The 19,887-nt window shown below is 47.0% G+C and overlaps 1 protein-coding gene across 7 annotated transcripts in view; it reads left to right on the plus strand.

The window, feature by feature from the left end:
* Nucleotides 1-19,887, plus strand: part of LOC119974568 (protein CASP-like) — a 794,954-nt gene that overhangs the window by 299,445 nt on the left and 475,622 nt on the right. For all 7 annotated transcript variants that reach the window (XM_038813568.1, XM_038813572.1, XM_038813571.1 and 4 more), the window contains exon 3: nucleotides 150-197. In XM_038813568.1, coding sequence (XP_038669496.1) covers nucleotides 150-197 — 48 coding nt within the window. The remainder of the gene's footprint in view (nucleotides 1-149; nucleotides 198-19,887) is intronic.

Genomic DNA, 19,887 nt, shown 5'->3' on the forward strand with positions numbered 1-19,887 from the left:
AGATGGCCTACTCCTGCTCCTAGTTCTTATGTTCTTATGTTCTAAGATGAATAAGACCAATTATATAATTGGAAATTGTCATTAATGAGCTGTTTTTCGTTTATCTTCCCTACCCACTCTGATCCCCCACTCCACCTGTCTAACTACAGGACTTGAGGAAACTGGTGGCACCATTACTGAAGAGTTTCCAGGCAGAGGTGAGTCCCATTTCTGATTTTTAAGGCCAAATAAGGTAGTGTTTTAAAGCATGGTGTTTCTAGGATATCATTTAAAAGTTGTTTAAATTTTCTAAATACAGCAATTCAATTGCACCATTTTTAACAGCAAAGCTTTTACTGTCATGCAGTTTGCTCTGAAATTAAGATTGTTGGCTTTTATGTCTTGCTCTTTTACTTTAAAACCTCAAACTTGCTGTAGTATTATTGTCATCTTCTGAAGTGTATTAAAAGGTGCGGCTCTAAAAACAGTAATTATCTTTGAGGTTGCAGGAAGGTTTCAAAATCTCTGCTCGTCTCCCAAGTTCATAATTTGCAATCAATATGATTGCACTGTTCAAATTGGGCTCCCTTTACTCCAGTCAGCAGTGGATAGTGCTATGTTTAGAAGTAATAGTGACAGTGGTGCTGTGACAGTAGTTGTGTGGACTTGCCAGCCTTTTCAGACATTTATATTTTAACTTGGAAGTGAAATCTTGAGGAAATTAGAAAAACATCACAAAAGTGTTGAGACCCAGAACAACTTTTGGTTTCCTACCATGTTTGGTTTGATTAACTTGCTGAATTTCTTAAAATGCCAGCTGAATGCTCTGTCAATTATTTATACATGGAATTTAAGTCAGTTGTAATTACTGTTATTAGAATTTGTTCCATCATTATTTCTGATATTCAAACTTATCTCTGTTTATTTGCGTCTTGGAGCTCAGTCATAGCTGCTGCAACTCTTTTACGCAGTCCTTGTGGAGAAGAAGACTGTCTTCACATTGATACCCTCCATCGTGTTGTGTGGCACTACCACCGTGCTAAATGGGATAAACTTCAAACAGATCTAGCAACCCAACACTGGGAATCCAAGATGCTGTGGGCCATCATCATCTGCATAATTGTACTGAATCACAATCTGTAACCTCATGGCCTGGATTACCCCCCACTCTACCATGATCACCAAGCCGTGGATCATCCTGGTTCAATGAAGAGCGCAGGAGGGCATGCCAGGAGAAACACCGAAAATACCTGAAAATGAGGTGACAAACTCGTGAAGCTACAACACAGGATTACTTGCATGCCAAACAGCAAAAGCAGCAAGTGGTGGATTGAGTTCAGTGATTCCAGAACCAATGGGTCAGATCTAAATTCTGCAGTCCTGCCACATCCAGTTGTGAATGGTGGGGGACAATTTTGAAACTTAATGGAAGACGAGTCACCACAAATATCCCCACCCTTGTTGATGGAGGAGTCCACCATATCAGTATGAAGGACCAGGCTGAAGCATTCACAATGCTCTTCAGCCAGAAGTGCTGAATGGATTGATCCATCTCTGCCTCTTTCGGAGGTCCGCAGCATCACAGATGCCAGTCTTCAGCCAATACGATTCACTCTACATGATATGAAGAAACAGCTGAAGGCACTGGATATCGTAGAAACTATGGACCCTGACAATATTCCAGCCATTATAGTGATACCTTTGTGCTCCAGAACTTTCCATGCACCTAGTGAAGCTGTTCAAGTACAGCTACAACACTGGCATCTACCCGGCAATGTAGAAAATTGTTCCGATATGTCCTGTATACAGGAGCAGCACAAATCCAATCCAAATACTGTGGCAGCAAGAGTAGGTCAGAGGCTAGGGATTCTGAGGTAAGTAGCTCGCCTTCTGACTCCGAAAGCCAACAGCCACTATCTACAAGGCATAAGTCAGGACTGTGATGGAATACTTGCCATTTGCCTTGATGAGTGCAGCTCCCAACAGTGCCAAGAAGCTCAACACCATCCAGGATAATGGGGGAGCAGGCCTGAGGGGTCGAATGGCCTGCGCCGACTCCTAATTCATATTTTTCTTAACTAAAGAAGGGTACACTTGTTCTGTGTGACAAATGTTCTCGAGGCCAATTACTGGGATGAGGGACTTTTCAAGAAGGAAATATTGAATAGACTAGGCCGATGTTACCGCGAGTTTAGAAGATTGAATGGTGATCTCATTAAAACATACACAATTCTCAAGGAACTTGACAGAGTAGATGGTGGGAGGGTGTTTCCCCTGGCTGGGGTGTTGGTCTTAATAGATTTTTATGGTTTGTCTACAATATTCTTCTTCAGCAATGAATGTTAAGGTTGGACTGATGAGTTGGTTTTTCAATTATTTATTTATTTTTTTTTAACAAATAATGCAACAACTAAGAAAGCAAAACAGATGCAGTATAGAACAAGAATTATTGCAGATATAGGAACAAACAAGACAGGATAAGTTTCGAACAATATACTGAAGGAATTGGTGCCTCCAGTTTTGATAGCGGATCAATCCAATTAAAGGTAAATAACGGATTACAGATTGAGGAGGAAACGAGGATAAGGCCATATACACAAGGCCATATAACGTGTGTGTTAAGGAAAGCACAACACGAGCAAGCCTGAGAAGGCCCAGATGTGTAAGATAAATTTGGAGACTTTAACTTTCTCAACATTGACTGGGACACCCATAGCATTAGAGACTTGGATGGATGGACATTTGTTGAGTGTATTCAGGAGGAATTTCTCATTCAGTATGTGGGTGGCCAGACTAGAGAGGGGGCAAAACCTGATGACATGACATGGTGAGTAGAGAATGCTTGGGAAGAATAGATGACTCTTGACTTATGGTTGTCAGAGATCATAGAATCATAGAATTTACAGTGCAGAAGGAAGCCATTCGGCCGATAGAGTCTGCACCGACCCACTTCAAGCCCTCACTTCCACACTATCCCCGAAACCCAATAACCCCATCTAACCTTTTTGGAAACTAAGGGCAATTTAGCATGTCCAATCCCCCTAACCTGCGCGTCTTTGGACTGTGGTAGGAAACCGAAGGTAGCAAATGTTGTGCCTTTGTTTCAGAAGGGCCATAGGGAAAAGCCTGGGAACTACAGGCTTTCTAAACGGCAGGCCAAATCTCTAGGCTCTAAGAGTATTAATAATGATAGGATTATCATCTCATGTAGCAGTTACTGCCTTAATGAGATGTAAAATAACAAGACCTTCAGAGTGGAAGCCGACTGGTCGATGTCGAGCCAATGGAGACAGGATCCATCTGAACCCAGTCCCTTTTGAACCTCCGATGAGTTGTCAGTTGATGCAGCCTAATGTTCGAGACATCCAGCCCCCTTTTAGGCCCTGGGAGCTGGAACGTAGTAAACTTACGGAGAGGCTTCTTATAATAATAATCTTTTATTGTCACAAGTCGGCTTACATTAATACTGCAATGAAGTTACTGTGAAAAGCCCCTAGTCTCCGCATTCCAGCGCCTGTTTGGGTAATGAGTCAGTATGGGAATTGAACCCGCGCTGCTGGCCTGGTTCTGTATTACAAACCAGCTGTCTAGCCCACTGAGCTAAACCAGCTCTTTATCTTATTCCAGATAAACTAATCAATCTCCTTTAAAACTCGAGCTGACAACGTTATTGGCAACATCTTCAGGGAATATAACAATCTAGGCCAGTGTTTTCAGTTTTCTTTCCCCAATGTTGTGTAATTCCACCTAACAGCCTCTTACAATGGCTCTATGGCCAGCATAATAACAAGGGGGATCGGGGCCACCCCTACCTCTCTTCTCCACATCCCCCATCCACACTCTGGAGCCCCAAAATTCCAGGAAAATGGGAGCATGATTTGAAATGACAATACTGCCTATGGAACAAGACGAGACTGAAATGCAGGATTGTACGAGGCTCAAAAAGATAGTCAATTCCAGTATGACACTGATCAGGGACTGAGAAAAAGAAAAATCTCTATCCCTGGAACACTTTCATTATTGAAACAGCTTCCCCGTGTACCAGCTCCTTAACTATCACACCTTATCCTGAACACGGTTCTCTACAGTTCTCTATGGGCAGCATGGTAGCACTGTGGCTAGCACTGTGGCTTCACAGCACCAGGTTCCCAGGTTTAATTCCCCGTTGGGTCACTCTGTGCGGAGTCTGCACGTCCTCCCCATGTCTGCATGGGTTTCCTCCGGGTGCTCCGGTTTCCTCCCACAGTCCAAAGACGTGCAGGTTAGGTGAATTGGCCAAGCCAAATTGCCCTTAGTGTCCAAAAAGGTTAGGAGGGGTTATTGGGTTACGGGGATAGGGTAGAAGTGAAGGCTTAAGTGGGTCAGTGCAGACTCGATGGGCCAAAAGGCCTCCTTCTGCACTGTCTGTTCTATGTTCAACGTGACATTTTTGTTGACCAGGATTAGAACACCCCTGCTACTCATTGAGAAAGAGGCAAAATAAAACTGCCCCACCTATTCCCACCTCAATTTTAAGTGCTTCCTGTCATTCATGTGGAAGTCTCAGGGTTATGTCCATTTTCTCCTCCTTATTAAAAGAGAGGATCTTTTTCCTGTTGATAGGATGATGAATTCCCCGTATGAACAAAGTTTAAAAGTAGTTCCTGCCATTGCATAGACTCGGAAGAATCATGGAATCCCCACAGTGCAGAAGGAGGCACCCAACCCATCGGATCTGCACCAACCCTCCGAAAGAGCAGCCTGCTGAGGCCCACTCACTCTCCCTAGTCTCCTAACCCCACCTAATCTGCATGTTTTTGGATTGTGGGAGGAAGCTGGAGCACCTGGAGAAAACCCACGCAGGCACGTGGAGAAAGTGCAAACTCCACACAGGCCCCCAAGCCCGGAATTGTATCGGGCTAACCACTGTGCCACCCAGTATTTTTATTGGAATTTTTGCACTTTTTGCAGAACAATATGGGAACAATAATAATAACCCAAACAATAACAACACCAACACAAGTCGCACAAGTTGCCACCCTGTCTGTGACGGTAATCACAGTTCTAACATTTCCATACATTATTTACATTAGTGTATATCATGTATTTACAATTACTGCCAGGACTCTTTACATTGTCTTTACATTGTTTATAATTACATTTGTTTCAATGAAGTTCTCGAATAGGGGTTAGGATGGTCCGGCTTCCTGGTTTGGGATATATGGGACGGATCTTTGTCACCTCCTGTGAATTTCCTTCTCCTCCTTTCCCCCCCAGTTTTTTGCTGGTTGCGAACAGGTCTGAAAGAGGTTTGTGAACTTCTTCCACATGTCGTGGATTCTCTCCTCTGATCCCTTGTCAAGAATTTTATTTTTCTTAGTTGCAGGAACTGGGCCAGGTTTGTGAGCTACTCCAAAGTCCTAGATGGCACTGCAGACTTCCAGCCTATCAGAAGTCTGCCAGGCGATGAGTGTGGCAAAGGCCAGGGCCTCCCTCCCTCTCTCTCTCTCTCTCTTTCTCCCCCCACCCCCACCATTCCCTGTCCAGAGCACGGCTCCATCTCAAACCCCACCACCCTGGACTAAGCCTCAAAAAAGGCCGTTCAGAACTCCCCGAGTCTGCAGCATGGCCAGAACATGTAGGTGTGGTTGACTGGGACTCCCTGACACTACTCGCATTCTTCTTCCACCGTTGGAAATAACCAGCGCACGCGAGCTTTAGTAAGGCCTGCATCAGGCTTAGTTTGGCACAGGAGCAGGTGAAGTTCATTCTGTGCAGTGCCTCGATCCAGCGTCCTCCCCTTATCTCCATGGCTAGCTCCGCCTCCCATTTCCATTGGGTCTCGCCCAGTGGGGTCCTGACGTTTTTGATGAGTCATCCGGAGATGTCGCCACATTTGTCGACCTTGAACCAGTCCAGCCTTACCATTATGTCCAGTAATGTGTCGGGTCTTTGGGAGAACGTTTTTGTCTCCTTGCGGAGAAAGTCGCGTCGCTGCAGGTACCTGAGCTCATTCCCTTTGGGAATTGAAGCCTCTTGAGAGTTCACCCAGGGTCCCCAGTCTATCCGGCCACCTACATGTCCTTCATTCTCAGTGTTCCTTTGTCCTCTCTTCACCCAAAGAGTGGTGAGCCTGTGGAATTCATTAACACAGGAAGTAGTTCATGCGAAAACATTGAATATAGAACATAGAACAGTACAGCACAGAACAGGCCCTTCGGCCCTCGATGTTGTGCCGAGCCATGATCACCCTACTCAAACCCACGTATCCACCCTATACCCGTAACCTGTGAAGCATTTATGCTAACCACCATGCTACCGTGTTGCCCCTATATATTCAAGAGGCGGCTGGATATAGCACTTGGGGAGAATAGAATCAAAGGTTATGGGGAGAAAGCAGGATTAGGCTATTGAGTTGGATGATTAGCCATGTTTGCACTGGAGTGCTGAGGTTTGATGTGGAGTGCTGAGCTTGTTGCATTTGAGTGCTACAGTGAGAGTTTGGTGACTGAGGGAGTGCTGAGCTTGTTGCATTTGAGTGCTACAGTGAGAGTTTGGTGACTGAGGGAGTGCTGAGCTTGTTGCATTTGAGTGCTACAGTGAGAGTTTGGTGACTGAGGGAGTTAGGTGAGGAGGGAGTAAGGTGCTCCTTACATTTCATTCCCTATATTTATAAAAGAGCGTGAAGGGAGCCAGGAGTTTAGAGTACAGCTGACTGGAAGCAGAGCCGGAGTGCGGAGGTCCAGTTGGTCCACGGGGCAGCTCATTCTGTAAAGTAAGAGGGGATGGAGGCTAGGGCAGTTGCATGCTCCTCCTCTAGGATGTGGGTGGTGAGGGATACCACTGGTGTCCCCGCTGACTATACCTGCGGGAAGTGAACCCAACTCTAGCTCCTCAGAGACCGTGTTAGGGAACTGGAGCTGGAGCTGGATGAACTTCGGATCATCCAGGAGGCAGAGGGGGTTATCGAGAAGAGTTACCGGGAGGTAGCCACACCCAAGGTACTGGACAAGAACCTTGTCAGGGGAAATAAAACTAATAGGCAGACAGTGCAGGGATCCCTCGTGGCTGTTCCCCTTCAAAACAAGTATACCGTTTTGGATGCTGTTGAGGGGATGACCTACCGGGGGAAGGCCCTAGCGGCCAGGTCTCTGGCACTGAGTCTGGCTCTGGGGCTCAGAAGGGAAGGGGGGAGCATAGAAAAGCAATAGTAATAGGAGATTCAATGATGTGGAGATGCCGGCGTTGGACTGGGGTGAGCACAGTAAGAAGTCTTACAACACCAGGTTAAAGTCCAACAGGTTTGATTCAAACACGAGCTTTCGGAGCGCAGCTCCTTCCTCAGGAGATTCAATGGTTAGGGGAATAGATAGGAGATTCTGTGGTAGCGAGCGAGACTCCCGAAAGGTATGTTGCCTCCTGGGTGCCAGGGCCAGGGATGTCTCGGATCGTGCCTTCAGGATCCTGAAGGGGGAGGGTAAGCAGCCGGGGGTTGTGGTGCACATTGGTACCAACGACATAGGTAGGACAAGGGGTGTGGAGGTAATAAACAAGTTTAGGGAGTTAGACTGGAAGTTAAAGGCCAGGACAGACAGAGTTGTCATCTCTGGTTTGTTGCCTGTGCCACGTGATAGCGAGGCTAGAAATAGGGAGAGAGTGCAGTTGAACACGTGGCTGCAGGAATGGTGTAGGAGGGAGGGCTTCAGGTATTTGGATAATTGGAGCGCATTCTGGAGAAGGTGGGACCTGTACAAGCAGGATGGGTTGCATCTGAACCGGAGGGGCACCAATATCCTGGGGGGGATGTTTTCTAGTAGTCTTCGGGAGGGTTCAAACTAATTTGGCAGGGGAATGGGAACCGGATTTGTAGTCCAACAACTAAGTAAGCCGATATTCAGGACGCCAAAGCACGTAGTGATGCAGTGGGGAAGGTAACACTGACAAAGGGGAGTACTTGCAGGCAAGGAGATGGGGTGAAGTGTGTATACCTCAATGCAAGAAGCATCAGGAATAAGGTGGGTGAACTTAAGGCATTGATCGGTACTTGGGACTACGATGTGGTGGCCATCACGGAAACTTGGATAGAAGAGGGGCAGAAATAGTTGTTGGAGGTCCCTGACTATAGATGTTTCAACAAGATTAGGGGGGATGGTAAAACAGGTGGGGGGGGGGGTGGCATTGTTAATTAGAGATAGTATAACAGCTGCAGAAAGGCAGTTCGAGGGGGATCTGCCTACTGAGGTAATATGGGTTGAAGTCAGAAATAGGAAAGGAGCAGTCACCTTGTTGGGAGTTTTCTATAGGCCCCCCAATAGCAGCAGAGATGTGGAGGAACAGATTGGGAAACAGATTTTGGAAAGGTACAGAAGTCACAGGGTAGTAGTCATGGGCGACTTCAACTTCCCAAACATTGAGTAGAAACTCTTTAGATCAAATAGTTAGGATGGGGTAGTGTTTGTGCCGTATATCCAGGATGCTTTTCGAACACAGTATGTAGATTGTCCGACCAGAGGGGAGGCCATATTGGATTTGGGCAGGTGATTGATTTGTTAGTGGGGGAGCATTTTGGAGGTAGTGACCACAATTCTGTGACTTTCACTTTAGTAATGGAAAGGGATAGGTGTGTGCAACAGGGCAAGGTTTACAATTGGGGGAAGGGTAAATACAATGCTGTCAGACAAGAACTGAAGTGCAGAAGTTGGGAAGCATTTATGCTAACCACCATGCTACCGCGCTGCCCAAAATGTGGAGGAACAGATTGGGAAACAGATTTTGGAAAGATGCAGAAGTCATGGGTGACCTCAACCTCCCAAATATTGAGTGGAAAATCTTCAGATCAAATAGTTTGGGTGTGGTGGTGTTTGTGCAGTGTGTCCAAGAAGCTTTTCTAACACAGTATGTAGATTGTCCGACCAGAGGGGAGGCCATATTGGATTTGGTACTTGGTAATGAACCAGGGCAAGTGATAGATTTGTTAGTGGGGGAGCATTTTGGAGATAGTGACCACAATTCTGTGACTTTCACTTTAGTAATGGAGAGGGATAGGTGCGTGCAACAGGGCAATGTTTACAATTGGGGAAAGGGTAAATACGATGCTGTCAGACAAGAACTGAAGTGCAAAAGTTGGGAACATAGGCTGTCAGGGAAGGACACAAGTGAAATGTGGAACTTGTTCAAGGAACAGGTACTGCGTGTTTTTGATATGTATGTCCCTGTCAGGCAGGGAAGAGATGGTCGAGTGAGGGAACCATGGTTGACAAGAGAGGTTGAATGTCTTGTTCCGAGGAGGAAGGAGACTTTGTAAGGCTGAGGAAACAAGGTTCAGACAGGGCGCTGGAGGGATACAAGATAGCCAGGAGGGAACTGAAGAAAGGGATTAGGAGAGCTAAGAGAGGGCATGAAAAATCTTTGCCGGGTAGGATCAAGGAAAACCCCAAGGCCTTTTACACATATGTGAGAAATATGAGAATGATTAGAGCGAGGGTAGGTCCGATCAAGGACAGTAGCGGGAGGTTGTGTATTGAGTCTGAAGAGATAGGAGAGGTCTTGAACAAGTATTTTTCTTCAGTATTTACAAACGAGAGGGGCCATATTGTTGGAGAGTACAGTGTGAAACAGACTGGTAAGCTCGAGGAGATACTTGTTAGGAAGGAAGATGTGTTGGACATTTTGAAAAACTTGATGATAGACAAGTCCCCCGGGCCTGACGGGATATATCCAAGGATTCTATGGGAGGCAAGAAATGAAATTGCAGAGCCGTTGGCAATGATCTTTTCATCCTCGTTGTCAACAGGGGTGGTACCAGAGGATTGGAGAGTGGCAAATGTCGTGCCGCTGTTCAAAAAAGGGAATCGGGATAACGCTGGGAATTACAGGCCAGTTAGTCTTACTTCGGTGGTAGGCAAAGTAATGGAAAGGGTACTGAGGGATAGTATTTCTGAGCATCTGGAAAGACACTGCTTGATTAGGGATAGTCAGCACGGATTTGTGAGGGGGAGGTCTTGCCTTACAAGTCTTATTGACTTCTTTGAGGAGGTGACCAAGCATGTGGATGAAGGTAAAGCAGTGGATGTTGTGTACATGGATTTTAGTAAGGGATTTGAAATGAATGAAAAATGAATGAATGAAAATCGCTTATTGTCACGAGTAGGCTTCAAAGAAGTTACTGTGAAAAGCCCCTAGTCGCCACATTCCGGCGCCTGTCCGGGGAGGCTGGTACGGGAATCGAACCGTGCTGCTGGCCTGCTTGGTCTGCTTTAAAAGCCAGCGATTTAGCCTTGTGAGCTAAACCAGCCCCCCATGGTAGGCTTATGCAGAAAGTAAGGAGGCATGGGATAGTGGGAAATTTGGCCAGTTGGATAACAAACTGGCTAATCGATAGAAGTCAGAGAGTGGTGGTGGATGGCAAATATTCAGCCTGGATCCCAGTTACCAGTGGCATACCACAGGGACCAGTTCTGGCTCCTCTGCTGTTTGTGATTTTCATTAACGACTTGGATGAGGGAGTTGAAAGATGGGTCAGTAAATTTGCAGATGATACGAAGTTTGGTGGAGTTGTGGATAGTGAGGAGGGCTGTTGTTGGCTTCAAAGAGACATAGATAGGATGCAGAGCTGGGCTGAGAAGTGGCAGATGGAGTTTAACCCTGAAAAGTGTGAGGTTGTCCATTTTGGAAGGACAAATATGAAAGCGGAATACAGGGTTCACGGTAGGGTTCTTGGCAATGTAGAGGAGCAGAGAGAGGGGGTAGCATGGTGGTTAGCATCAATGTTTCACAGCTCCAGGGTCCCAGGTTCGATTCCCGGCTGGGTCACTGTCTGTGTGGAGTCTGCATGTCCTCCCCGTGTGTGCGTGGGTTTCCTCCGGGTGCTCCGGTTTCCTCCCACAGTTCAAAGATGTGCGGGTTAGGTGGATTGGCCATGCTAAATTGCTCGTAGTGTCCTAGTAGTAAGGTTAAGGGGGAGAGTTGTTGGGTTACAGGTATAGGGTGGATACGTGGATTTGAGTAGGGTGATCATTGCTCGGGACAACATCGAGGGCCGAAGGGCCTGTTCTGTGCTGTACTGTTCTATGTTCTATGTTCTATCTTGGGGTCTATGTTCATAGATCTTTGAAAGTTGCCACTCAAGTGGATAGAGCTGTGAAGAAGGCCTATGGTGTGCTAGCGTTCATTAGCAGAGGGATTGAATTTAAGAGTCGTGAGGTGATGATGCAGCTGTACAAAACCTTGGTAAGGCCACATTTGGAGTACTGTGTGCAGTTCTGGTCACCTCATTTTAGGAAGGATGTGGAAGCTTTGGAAAAGGTGCAAAGGAGATTTACCAGGATGTTGCCTGGAATGGAGAGTAGGTCTTACGAGGAAAGGTTGAGGGTGCTAGGCCTTTTCTCATTAGAATGGAGAAGGGTGAGGGGCGACTTGGTAGAGGTTTATAAGATGATCAGGGGAATAGATAGAGTAGACTGTCAGAGACTTTCCCCCGGGTGGAACACACCATTACAAGGGGACATAAATTTAAGATAAATGGTGGAAGATATAGGGGGGGATGTCAGAGGTAGGTTCTTTATCCAGAGAGTAGTGGGGGCATGGAATGCACTGCCTGTGGAAGTAGTTGAGTCGGAAACGTTAGGGACCTTCAAGCGGCTATTGGATAGGTACATGGATTAGATTAATTTCTTCTTCAGGGCAGCACGGTAGCATTGTGGATAGCACAATTGCTTCACAGCTCCAGGGTCCCAAGTTCGATTTCGACTTGGGTCACTGTCTGTGTGGAGTCTGCACATCCTCCCCATGTGTGCGTGGGTTTCCTCCGGGTGCTCCGGTTTCCTCCCACAGTCCAAAAATGTGCAGGTTGGGTGGATTGGCCATGATAAATTGCCCTTAGTGTCCAAAATTCTATGACTAACCTAGGACAAAAGTTCGGCACAACATCGTGGGCCGAAGGGCCTGTTCTGTGCTGTATTTCTCTCTCTCTCTCTCTCTCTCTCTCTCATTGTGATAAATGGCAGAGCAGGCTAGAAAATGGCAGAAAAAGCCTCCTCCTGCTCCTATCTTCCATGTATCTATGTGGCACCTATCCTTGCCGATGTGATGGAGGCCTCCATGTACATCTCGCTAAGCTTGAAATGTGCCTGAGCTGGTTATATGTGTGATCACTACCACCGGGCTCCTGGAGTGTGTGTGTGTGGGCGCTGGGAGTGGTGTGGTGACAGCGCTTGGGGAGATGTCCATGTGTAGTTGGATAGGAGGTACTCGGAGCCCCCAAAGGCAGGGTTGTTGAAGGAGCGGCAGAAGCTCCAGATAGAATTCAGGTGGGTGTCTCCGGGAAAGGCAGTTTGGCAGTTCCGAAGGGCCAGGAGGGCAGTCTATGACTATGGACAGAAGGTGAACAGGATGCTGGCCCACCATCTTGGGAATCAGGAGGCAGCGAGGGAGATCGGAAAGGTTAAGGATGGGAGGGGAAGGGTGGTCTTGGACCCGGTGAGGGTGAATGGTGTGTTTGAGGAATTCCATAAGAAGTTATATGAATTGGAGCCCTCGGCGGGGGATGGGGAATACGGCGATTTCTAGATGGGTTGGAGTTCTGCAAAGTGAAGGTGGACCTGGTAGAGGGGCTGGGGGCACGCATTGGACTGGTGGAGGTGATGGAGGGTATGGGGGCAGTGCAGGCAGAGAAGACCCCGATCCTGGATAGGTTCCCAGTAGAAGGTAAAAACATTTTTCGTGGGATCTGGGGCCCCTGCTGGCAAGGGCATACAATGAGGCGAGGGAAAAGGGAGAGCTGCATTATCTCAGGCTTCAGTCTCCTTAATTTTGAAGAAGAACAAGGACCAGTAGCAGTGTGGGTCCCACCACCCAATATTGCTACTAAATATGGATGCCAAGCTGTTGGCAATGATCTTGGCCTCGCGGATTGAGGACTGTGTGTCAGGGGTGATAAGGGAAGTCCAGACGGGATTTCTAAAGGGGAAGCAGTTGTTGGCGAATGACAGGGGATTATTGAATGTGATAATGATGCCCCAGCGGGACTGGAGGTGGCTGTTGCTATGGGCGCCTTTGATCGGGTAGAGTGGGAGTATCTGTGGGAAGTATTGGGAGAGTTTGGGCATGTGTTTGTGGATTGGGTCCGGTTGTTATGTCGGGTGCCGGTAACGAGTGTAAGGACAAATCGGGTGAGTTTGGGGTATTTTGGATTGCACTGTGGGACAAGGCAGGGATGCCCACTCTGGCCGTTGCTTTTTACCTTGGCGATAGAGCCATTTAGCGCATCAGGGTGTTGGAGAGGGATAGTGTGGGGGCACAGAGTTTCGCTATATACGGACAATCTGGTGCTTCACGTTTCTGGCCCAATGGAAGGTAATGGCGAGATCATGAGGACCTTCTGCATCTTTCCAAAATCTGTTTCCCATTCTGTTCCTCCACATATTTGCTGTATTGGAGGGCCTATAGAAAACTCCCAACAAAGTGACTGCTCCTTTCCTATTTCTGACTTCTACCCATACTACCTCAGTGGGCAGATCCTCCTCAAACTGCCTTTCTGCAGCTGTTATACTATCTCTAATAACAATGCCACCCCACCTCTTTTACCACTCTCCCTAATCTTATTGAAACAACCAGGGGCTGGTTTAGCTCACCAGGCTACATTGCTGCCTTTTAAAGCAGACCAAGCAGTCCAGCAGCACGGTTCGATTCCCGTACCAGCCTCCCCGGACAGGCGCCGGAATGTGGCGACTAGGGGCTTTTCACAGTAACTTCATTGAAGCCTACTCGTGACAATAAGCGATTTTCATTTTTTTTTTCATATCCAGGAACCTCCAACAACCATTTCTGCCCCTCATCTATCCAAGTTTTCGTGATGGCCACCACATCGTAGTCCCAAGTACCGATCCACACCTTATTCCTGATGCTTCTTGCTTTGAAGTATACACACTTCAACCCATCTCCTTGCCTGCAAGTACTCTCCTTTGTCAGTGTTACCTTCCCCACTGCCTCACTGCACACTTTGACATCCTGAGCATCGGCTACCTTAGTTGCTGGATTACAAATCGGGTTCCCATTCCCCTGCCAAATTAGTTTAAACCCTCCTGAAGAGTACTAGAAACCTTCCTCCGAGAATACCCTCTGGTTCAGATGCAACCCGTCCTGCTTGTACAGGTCCCACCTTCCCCAGTATGCGCTCCAATTATCCAAATACCTGAAGCCCTCCCTCCTACACCATTTCTGCAGCCACGTATTCAACTACACTCTCTCCCTATTCCTAGCCTCGCTATCCCGTGGCACCGGCAACAAACCAGAGATGACAACTCTGTCTGTCCTGGCCTTTAACTTCCAGCCTAACTCCCGAAAATCGTTTATTACATCCGCACCCCTTTTCTGACCTACGTCATTGGTACCAATGTGCACCACGATTTCTGGCTGCTCCCCTTCCTCGTTAAGGATCCTGAAGAACCAATCTGTGACGTCATGGACCCTGGCACCCGAATGCAACAAACCACCTGAGAATCTCGCCCGTGCAAACAGCCGCCTGTCTGTACCTCTAACTATTGAGTCCCCTATAACTAGTGCTCTCCTAATCTCTCCCCTTCCCTTCTGAGCCCCAGAGCCGGATGTCATACCAGAGACCCTGTCACTGGAACCTACCCCTACTAGATAATCCCCCCACAACAGTATCCAAAGTGGTATCCTTATTGTTGAGAGGAACAACCACAGGGGATCCCTGCACTGACTGCTTCCTCCTCTTCCCACCTCTAAGTGTTACAGAGCTACCTTTGTTTTCAGGTGTAACTGTCCCTGTAGCTTTTATCTATCACGCCCTCAGCTTCCCGAATGATCCTCAGTTCCTCCAGCTCCAGTTCCCTAACACAGCCTGTGAGGAGCTGCAGATGGGTGCACTTCCCGCAGGTGAAGTCAGCAAGGACACCGGTGGTCTCCCTTACCTCGAAAATTCTGCAGCAGGAACATTCCACTGCCCTAGCTGCCATCACCTCTACTTAGTCTCCCAGTAAAAAAGAAAGAAAAAATAGCTTCCCTGCTCACAGCATTGAGTCTATTTTTTTTAGGTTAGAGGAGGAGGGAGGGTGGGAGATACTACATGTTCAGGTTGTGAATCATTGGAATTCTTTACCACAGAGGGCTTAGTATTGCGTAGATTCAAGTCAGAGATCAATAGTATTTTAGATAATGAGGAAATCATTACAAAGAATGAAAGTATAAATCCAAATGAGAAAAAGACTGGATTTCTTTGCACATGCATGAGCTTTTTTAAAAATATTTTTATTGAGGTATTTGAAATTTTTAAAAATAATATTAACAATGACTTTGACATGGTATAATAAACATTTCCACCCCATCCCAATCTTCACACACCCCAACCATAAAACAACAATCCGCCCCCCCCTCCTTGGAATACTGCATCTGCTGACATTTTAATTTTCCCCGAGAAAGTCGACGAATGGCTGCCACCTTGGGTGAATCCGACCATTGACCTTCTTAAGGCGAACTTTATCTCCTCGGAAACCTCAACCGATCTAAAAACTACCTCATCTCCTCCACCCCAGCTGGGGGTTCCAACTCGTATAATTTACTTTCAAAGTCCTTAAACACCTCATTCACCCCCACTGGGACCAGGACAGTATTCCCGCCTCTGCTCTTTACTTTACCTATCTCCCTGGCCGCCTCCCTTTTCCTGAGCTGGTGCACTAACGTTCTGCTTGCCTTTTCCCCGTACTCATAAATCACCCCCTTGCCTTCCTCAACTGTTCCACCGCTTTCCCAGTGGTCTACAGCCCAAACTCCGCCTGTAACCTCCGCCGCTCCCTCAGTAGCCCCATGTCCGGGGCCTCTGAGTATGTCCTGTCCACCTGGAGTATCTCCTCCACTAACCTATCCCTCTCAGCCCGTACCGCCTTTTCTCTGTGGGCCCGTATCAAGATTAATTCCCCACTGACCACTGCCTTCAAAGCTTCCCAAACCATCGCTGCAGAGACCTACCCCGTATCATTTGTTTCCAGGTAGTTCTTGATGGACTCGTTAACCAGACAACAGATCGCTTCATCTGCGAGCAACCCCACATCCAATCTCCACAGCGGGCGTTGCCTTCTCTCCACACTAACCCGTAGATCCACCCAATGCAGGCCATGATCCGACACTGCGATAGCCAAGTACTCAGAATCCACCACCTCCGGTATTAGCGCCCTGCTCAGAACAAAAATGTTGATGCGAGAGTATACCTTATGGACATGTGAGAAAAAGGAGAACTCCTTCGCCCGTGGCCATGCAAACCTCCATGGGTCTTCTCCCCCCCCCCTCCCCCCCCCAAATCTGTTCCATAAACCCCTTCAATTTCCTTGCCGCAGCTGGCCTTCTCCCTGTCCTGGATTTTGACCGGTCCAGTTCCGGATCAATTACTGTGTTAAAATCTCCTCCCATGATCAGGTTATGTGACTGTAAGTCTGGGATCTTACCTAACACCCGCCTCATACCAGCCTCATTCCCGTACCAGCCTCCCCGGACAGGCGCCGGAATGTGGCGACTAGGGGCTTTTCACAGTAACTTCATTGAAGCCTACTCGTGACAATAAGCGATTTTCATTTCATTTTCATAAATTCCACATTGTCTCAATTCGGAGCATATATGTTCACAAGTACCACCCGCACCCCCTCCAGCTTCCCACTCACCATTATGTACCTACCCGATTGTCTGACACGATTCTCCCTGTCTCGAATGCCTCTCGTTTGTTCATCAGAATCGCTACCCCCCTGGTCTTTGAGACCAGCCCTGAGTGGAATACTTGGCTAAACCACCCCTTCCTCAATCTCATCTGGTCTGTAACCTTTAGGTGTGTCTCTTGTAGCATTGCCACGTCCGCCTTTAGCCCCCACAAATGCGCAAACACCGAGCCCTCTTGACCGACCCATTCAACCCTCTGACATTCCATGTAATCAACCCCCCTCCCTCCATTCCCTTGTCAACAACACTAGAAACCCAATCTCCCCCAAGTCAAGCTCCATCTTAACACCTGCTCGCCCCCCACTGCACTTCTGACAGTGAGCTGACCCATACTGACTTGATAGCGCCCGCCCATGGCACCAAGCAGTCTGTCTCACCATTGTTGTCTCCCCTCTCCCTCCACTTGGACAAACATATTAAAAGCATCACATTCCCCAGTAAACAAACGTCAGAAAAAACAGTGAAGAAACGGCCACTTTAGAAAAAAAGGACAGCCAAAAACAGAACCAGCCCTAAAGACCATCCCCCCTCTAACCAGCTCCCTTTGTCCAACAAAGTTTCCTTTAGTCATCCAAACAGCCCCTTATTACACATAACACTACTTATACTTATATAGCCCAGCACAAAAAATCAGCACCCTAGTACTCTCCAAGTCTTCAGTGTCTTTTTGTTCGCCTCCAGCCTCTTTTCTTTAATAAAAGTCCATACTTCGTCTGGTGTTTCGAAGTAGAAGTCCCGTTCCTCATGTGTGACCCACAGATGGGCTGGGTACAGCATCCCAAACTTCACCCCCTTCTTAAAGAGGGCCGTTTTTGCCCGATTAAACCTAGCTCGCCTCTTGGCCAAATCCGCGCCCAGGTCTTGATAAATGCGCAGCTCACAATTCTCCCACTTGATGCTCCGTTCCTGCTTGGCCCACCGCAGAACGTGTTCCTTGTCCAGGAATCGGTGAATGCATACCACCATCGCCCTCGGCGGCTCGTTCAGTCGCGACTTCTTTGCAAGGGCTCTGTGTGCTCTATCCACCTCCAGGGGCTGAGGGAACGCCTCAGCTCCCATCAACTTCTCCAACTTGACTGTCACAAGCCCACACATCCGATCCCTCACTGCCTTCATGGAGGCCAACAATTCTAAGATTCTGCCTCCTGGACGCGTTCTCCAGGTCCTCCAACTTCTCCTGCATTCTTTTCTGGCGGTCGTTCATCATCTCCACCTTGGTCTCCAGCACGGTTATGTATTCCTCGTGCTCGGACACCTTTTGCTTCATCTCCTGGATCGCTCTCCCATGGGTCTCTTGATTCTGCACAACTTGATCAATCGAAGCCTTAATATGGTCTTCAGCTTGACGAAGCAATCTTCAAAAAACTCCACCAGCTGCTCCATCGACCACTGTACCATCTCCCTGCGGCCCCTGCTCTCCGCCATGTTTTCCCGCGTTGCTGGGTCTGCTTGCGCGTCTTCCTTTTAGGACTTTGTCTTCTCACACGGCCACTTCTGGTCCAATTCTCCATTCACCGGAAGGGGATTTCTCCTCACTGTCTCATTCTTCACCGATTTATTCCATAAATTCCGGAAAGAAACGGGGGGAAAAAGGTCCAAAAGTCCGTCACAGGCGGGAGCTATCAAATGTGCGACCTACTCCTCCATGGCTGCCACCGGAAATCCCACACATGCATGAGTTAAGAAAAATATATTCACATTTGTTTTATGCCACATGTTTCTCAAATGTTTCTACAATAGAATGCAATTCCTGCAATAGAATTTGGACCAGAAGGTAACTGGATAGAAAAACTCTCTCCTGTTTAACTGTCAGTTATTCATTGCCAATTTATTTCTGTTGTATATTTTTACCCAAAGGTGTTTTTTTTTGCATTCTTTAAATGTGAAAACTCAGTAGAATTTCTCGAATATTTATATAAACCTTAGGTTATGAGGAACAGCTGGAATTTAAATGGAATGGGTAATGATGCATTGCTTCTGATAATGGTCCATGGAGTAAGCAGATACAAATTTAGTTCTTAATAAAATTCTGCAATTGCAATGTTCACATTTTCTTTTTCATGCAAGTTCTTTACAGAGTTGCTTTAAATTGAAGTAAATGTTACTAAATATTATCAAAAACAGTTTTTGTTCTTTTTAGCTTTTACCTCTGATAGCATTGCATCTCGTTTTGGTTGAAAGTTCAGCTTAGCTTTTCAATAAAGGAATCAATTAATCTGTTAATTAACATCCAGCTAATATTGTGGGATATAATAAGGCAATAACTTTAGATTCTCTGAGAGACAGTAAAGAATGTTTGAGGTTTTCACTCCTGGAAGTGGTTACTAAATCGACCAATTGTGCAATTTTATTTGTGAAAACAATTCTGCAATTACTGCTGCATAAACAATTTCAAAGTCTAAAGCAATTTGTCAGGCATGAATAACATCTTTTTGGCATTGGTGGTGGGCATAGTTACTGAATAGTTTAATATTGAATTGCAGTTTCCAAAAACCCAACTACAATGGACATTAACATCTTTATAGCCCTCAGTACATTTAGAAGGTTCTTGGTTGGATCAGTAGCTGCAGTACCTCATGGTGATGGGGTTTGTTATTTTGTCAGGAGGAGTTTGGACAACTCTGGCAAATCATAGCTCTTGTAAGCTGATTGCAGAGCAGCATTAATGGTCGCTGTGGAAAAATCTGTTTTGCAGACTGCTGACGATGCAATTGTTTTGCAAAAGGCATTGAGATCGAGTGGAGGAATATAGGTTTCTGAATTATAGAATTCTTTCTGTGGTAACGGAAAAATAGATTTGCAGGTTTTTTGCTGAATATGCTGAAACAAAATCCTGGGGGTGGGTGGGAAGTGATTATCACTTTCCTTGCCTGATCTCTACATGCCTTCCCTCTCGAGCATTGGGATGACCAGAACATGATCTTGTGATGTGCATGTGAATTGCAAAGACTCACCTTGTATTGTTGTCTCAGCATTCACCCACCACCCCAGCCCCCTGCACCTGCAAAGCGAACTGTGAAGAAGATGCAATCTTGTTGCAGTTGTACAAGGTGCTGGTGAGGCCACACCTGGAGTACTGTGTGCAGTTTTGGTCTCCACACTTGAGAAAGGATGTGCTAGCACCAGAGGGGGTGCAGAGGAGGTTCACTAGGCTGATTCCGGAGTTGAGGGGGTTATCGTATGAGGAGAGGCTGAGTAGATTGG

Source organism: Scyliorhinus canicula, chromosome 12, assembly GCF_902713615.1.
Source record: "Scyliorhinus canicula chromosome 12, sScyCan1.1, whole genome shotgun sequence".
Lineage (NCBI taxonomy): Eukaryota > Metazoa > Chordata > Chondrichthyes > Carcharhiniformes > Scyliorhinidae > Scyliorhinus > Scyliorhinus canicula.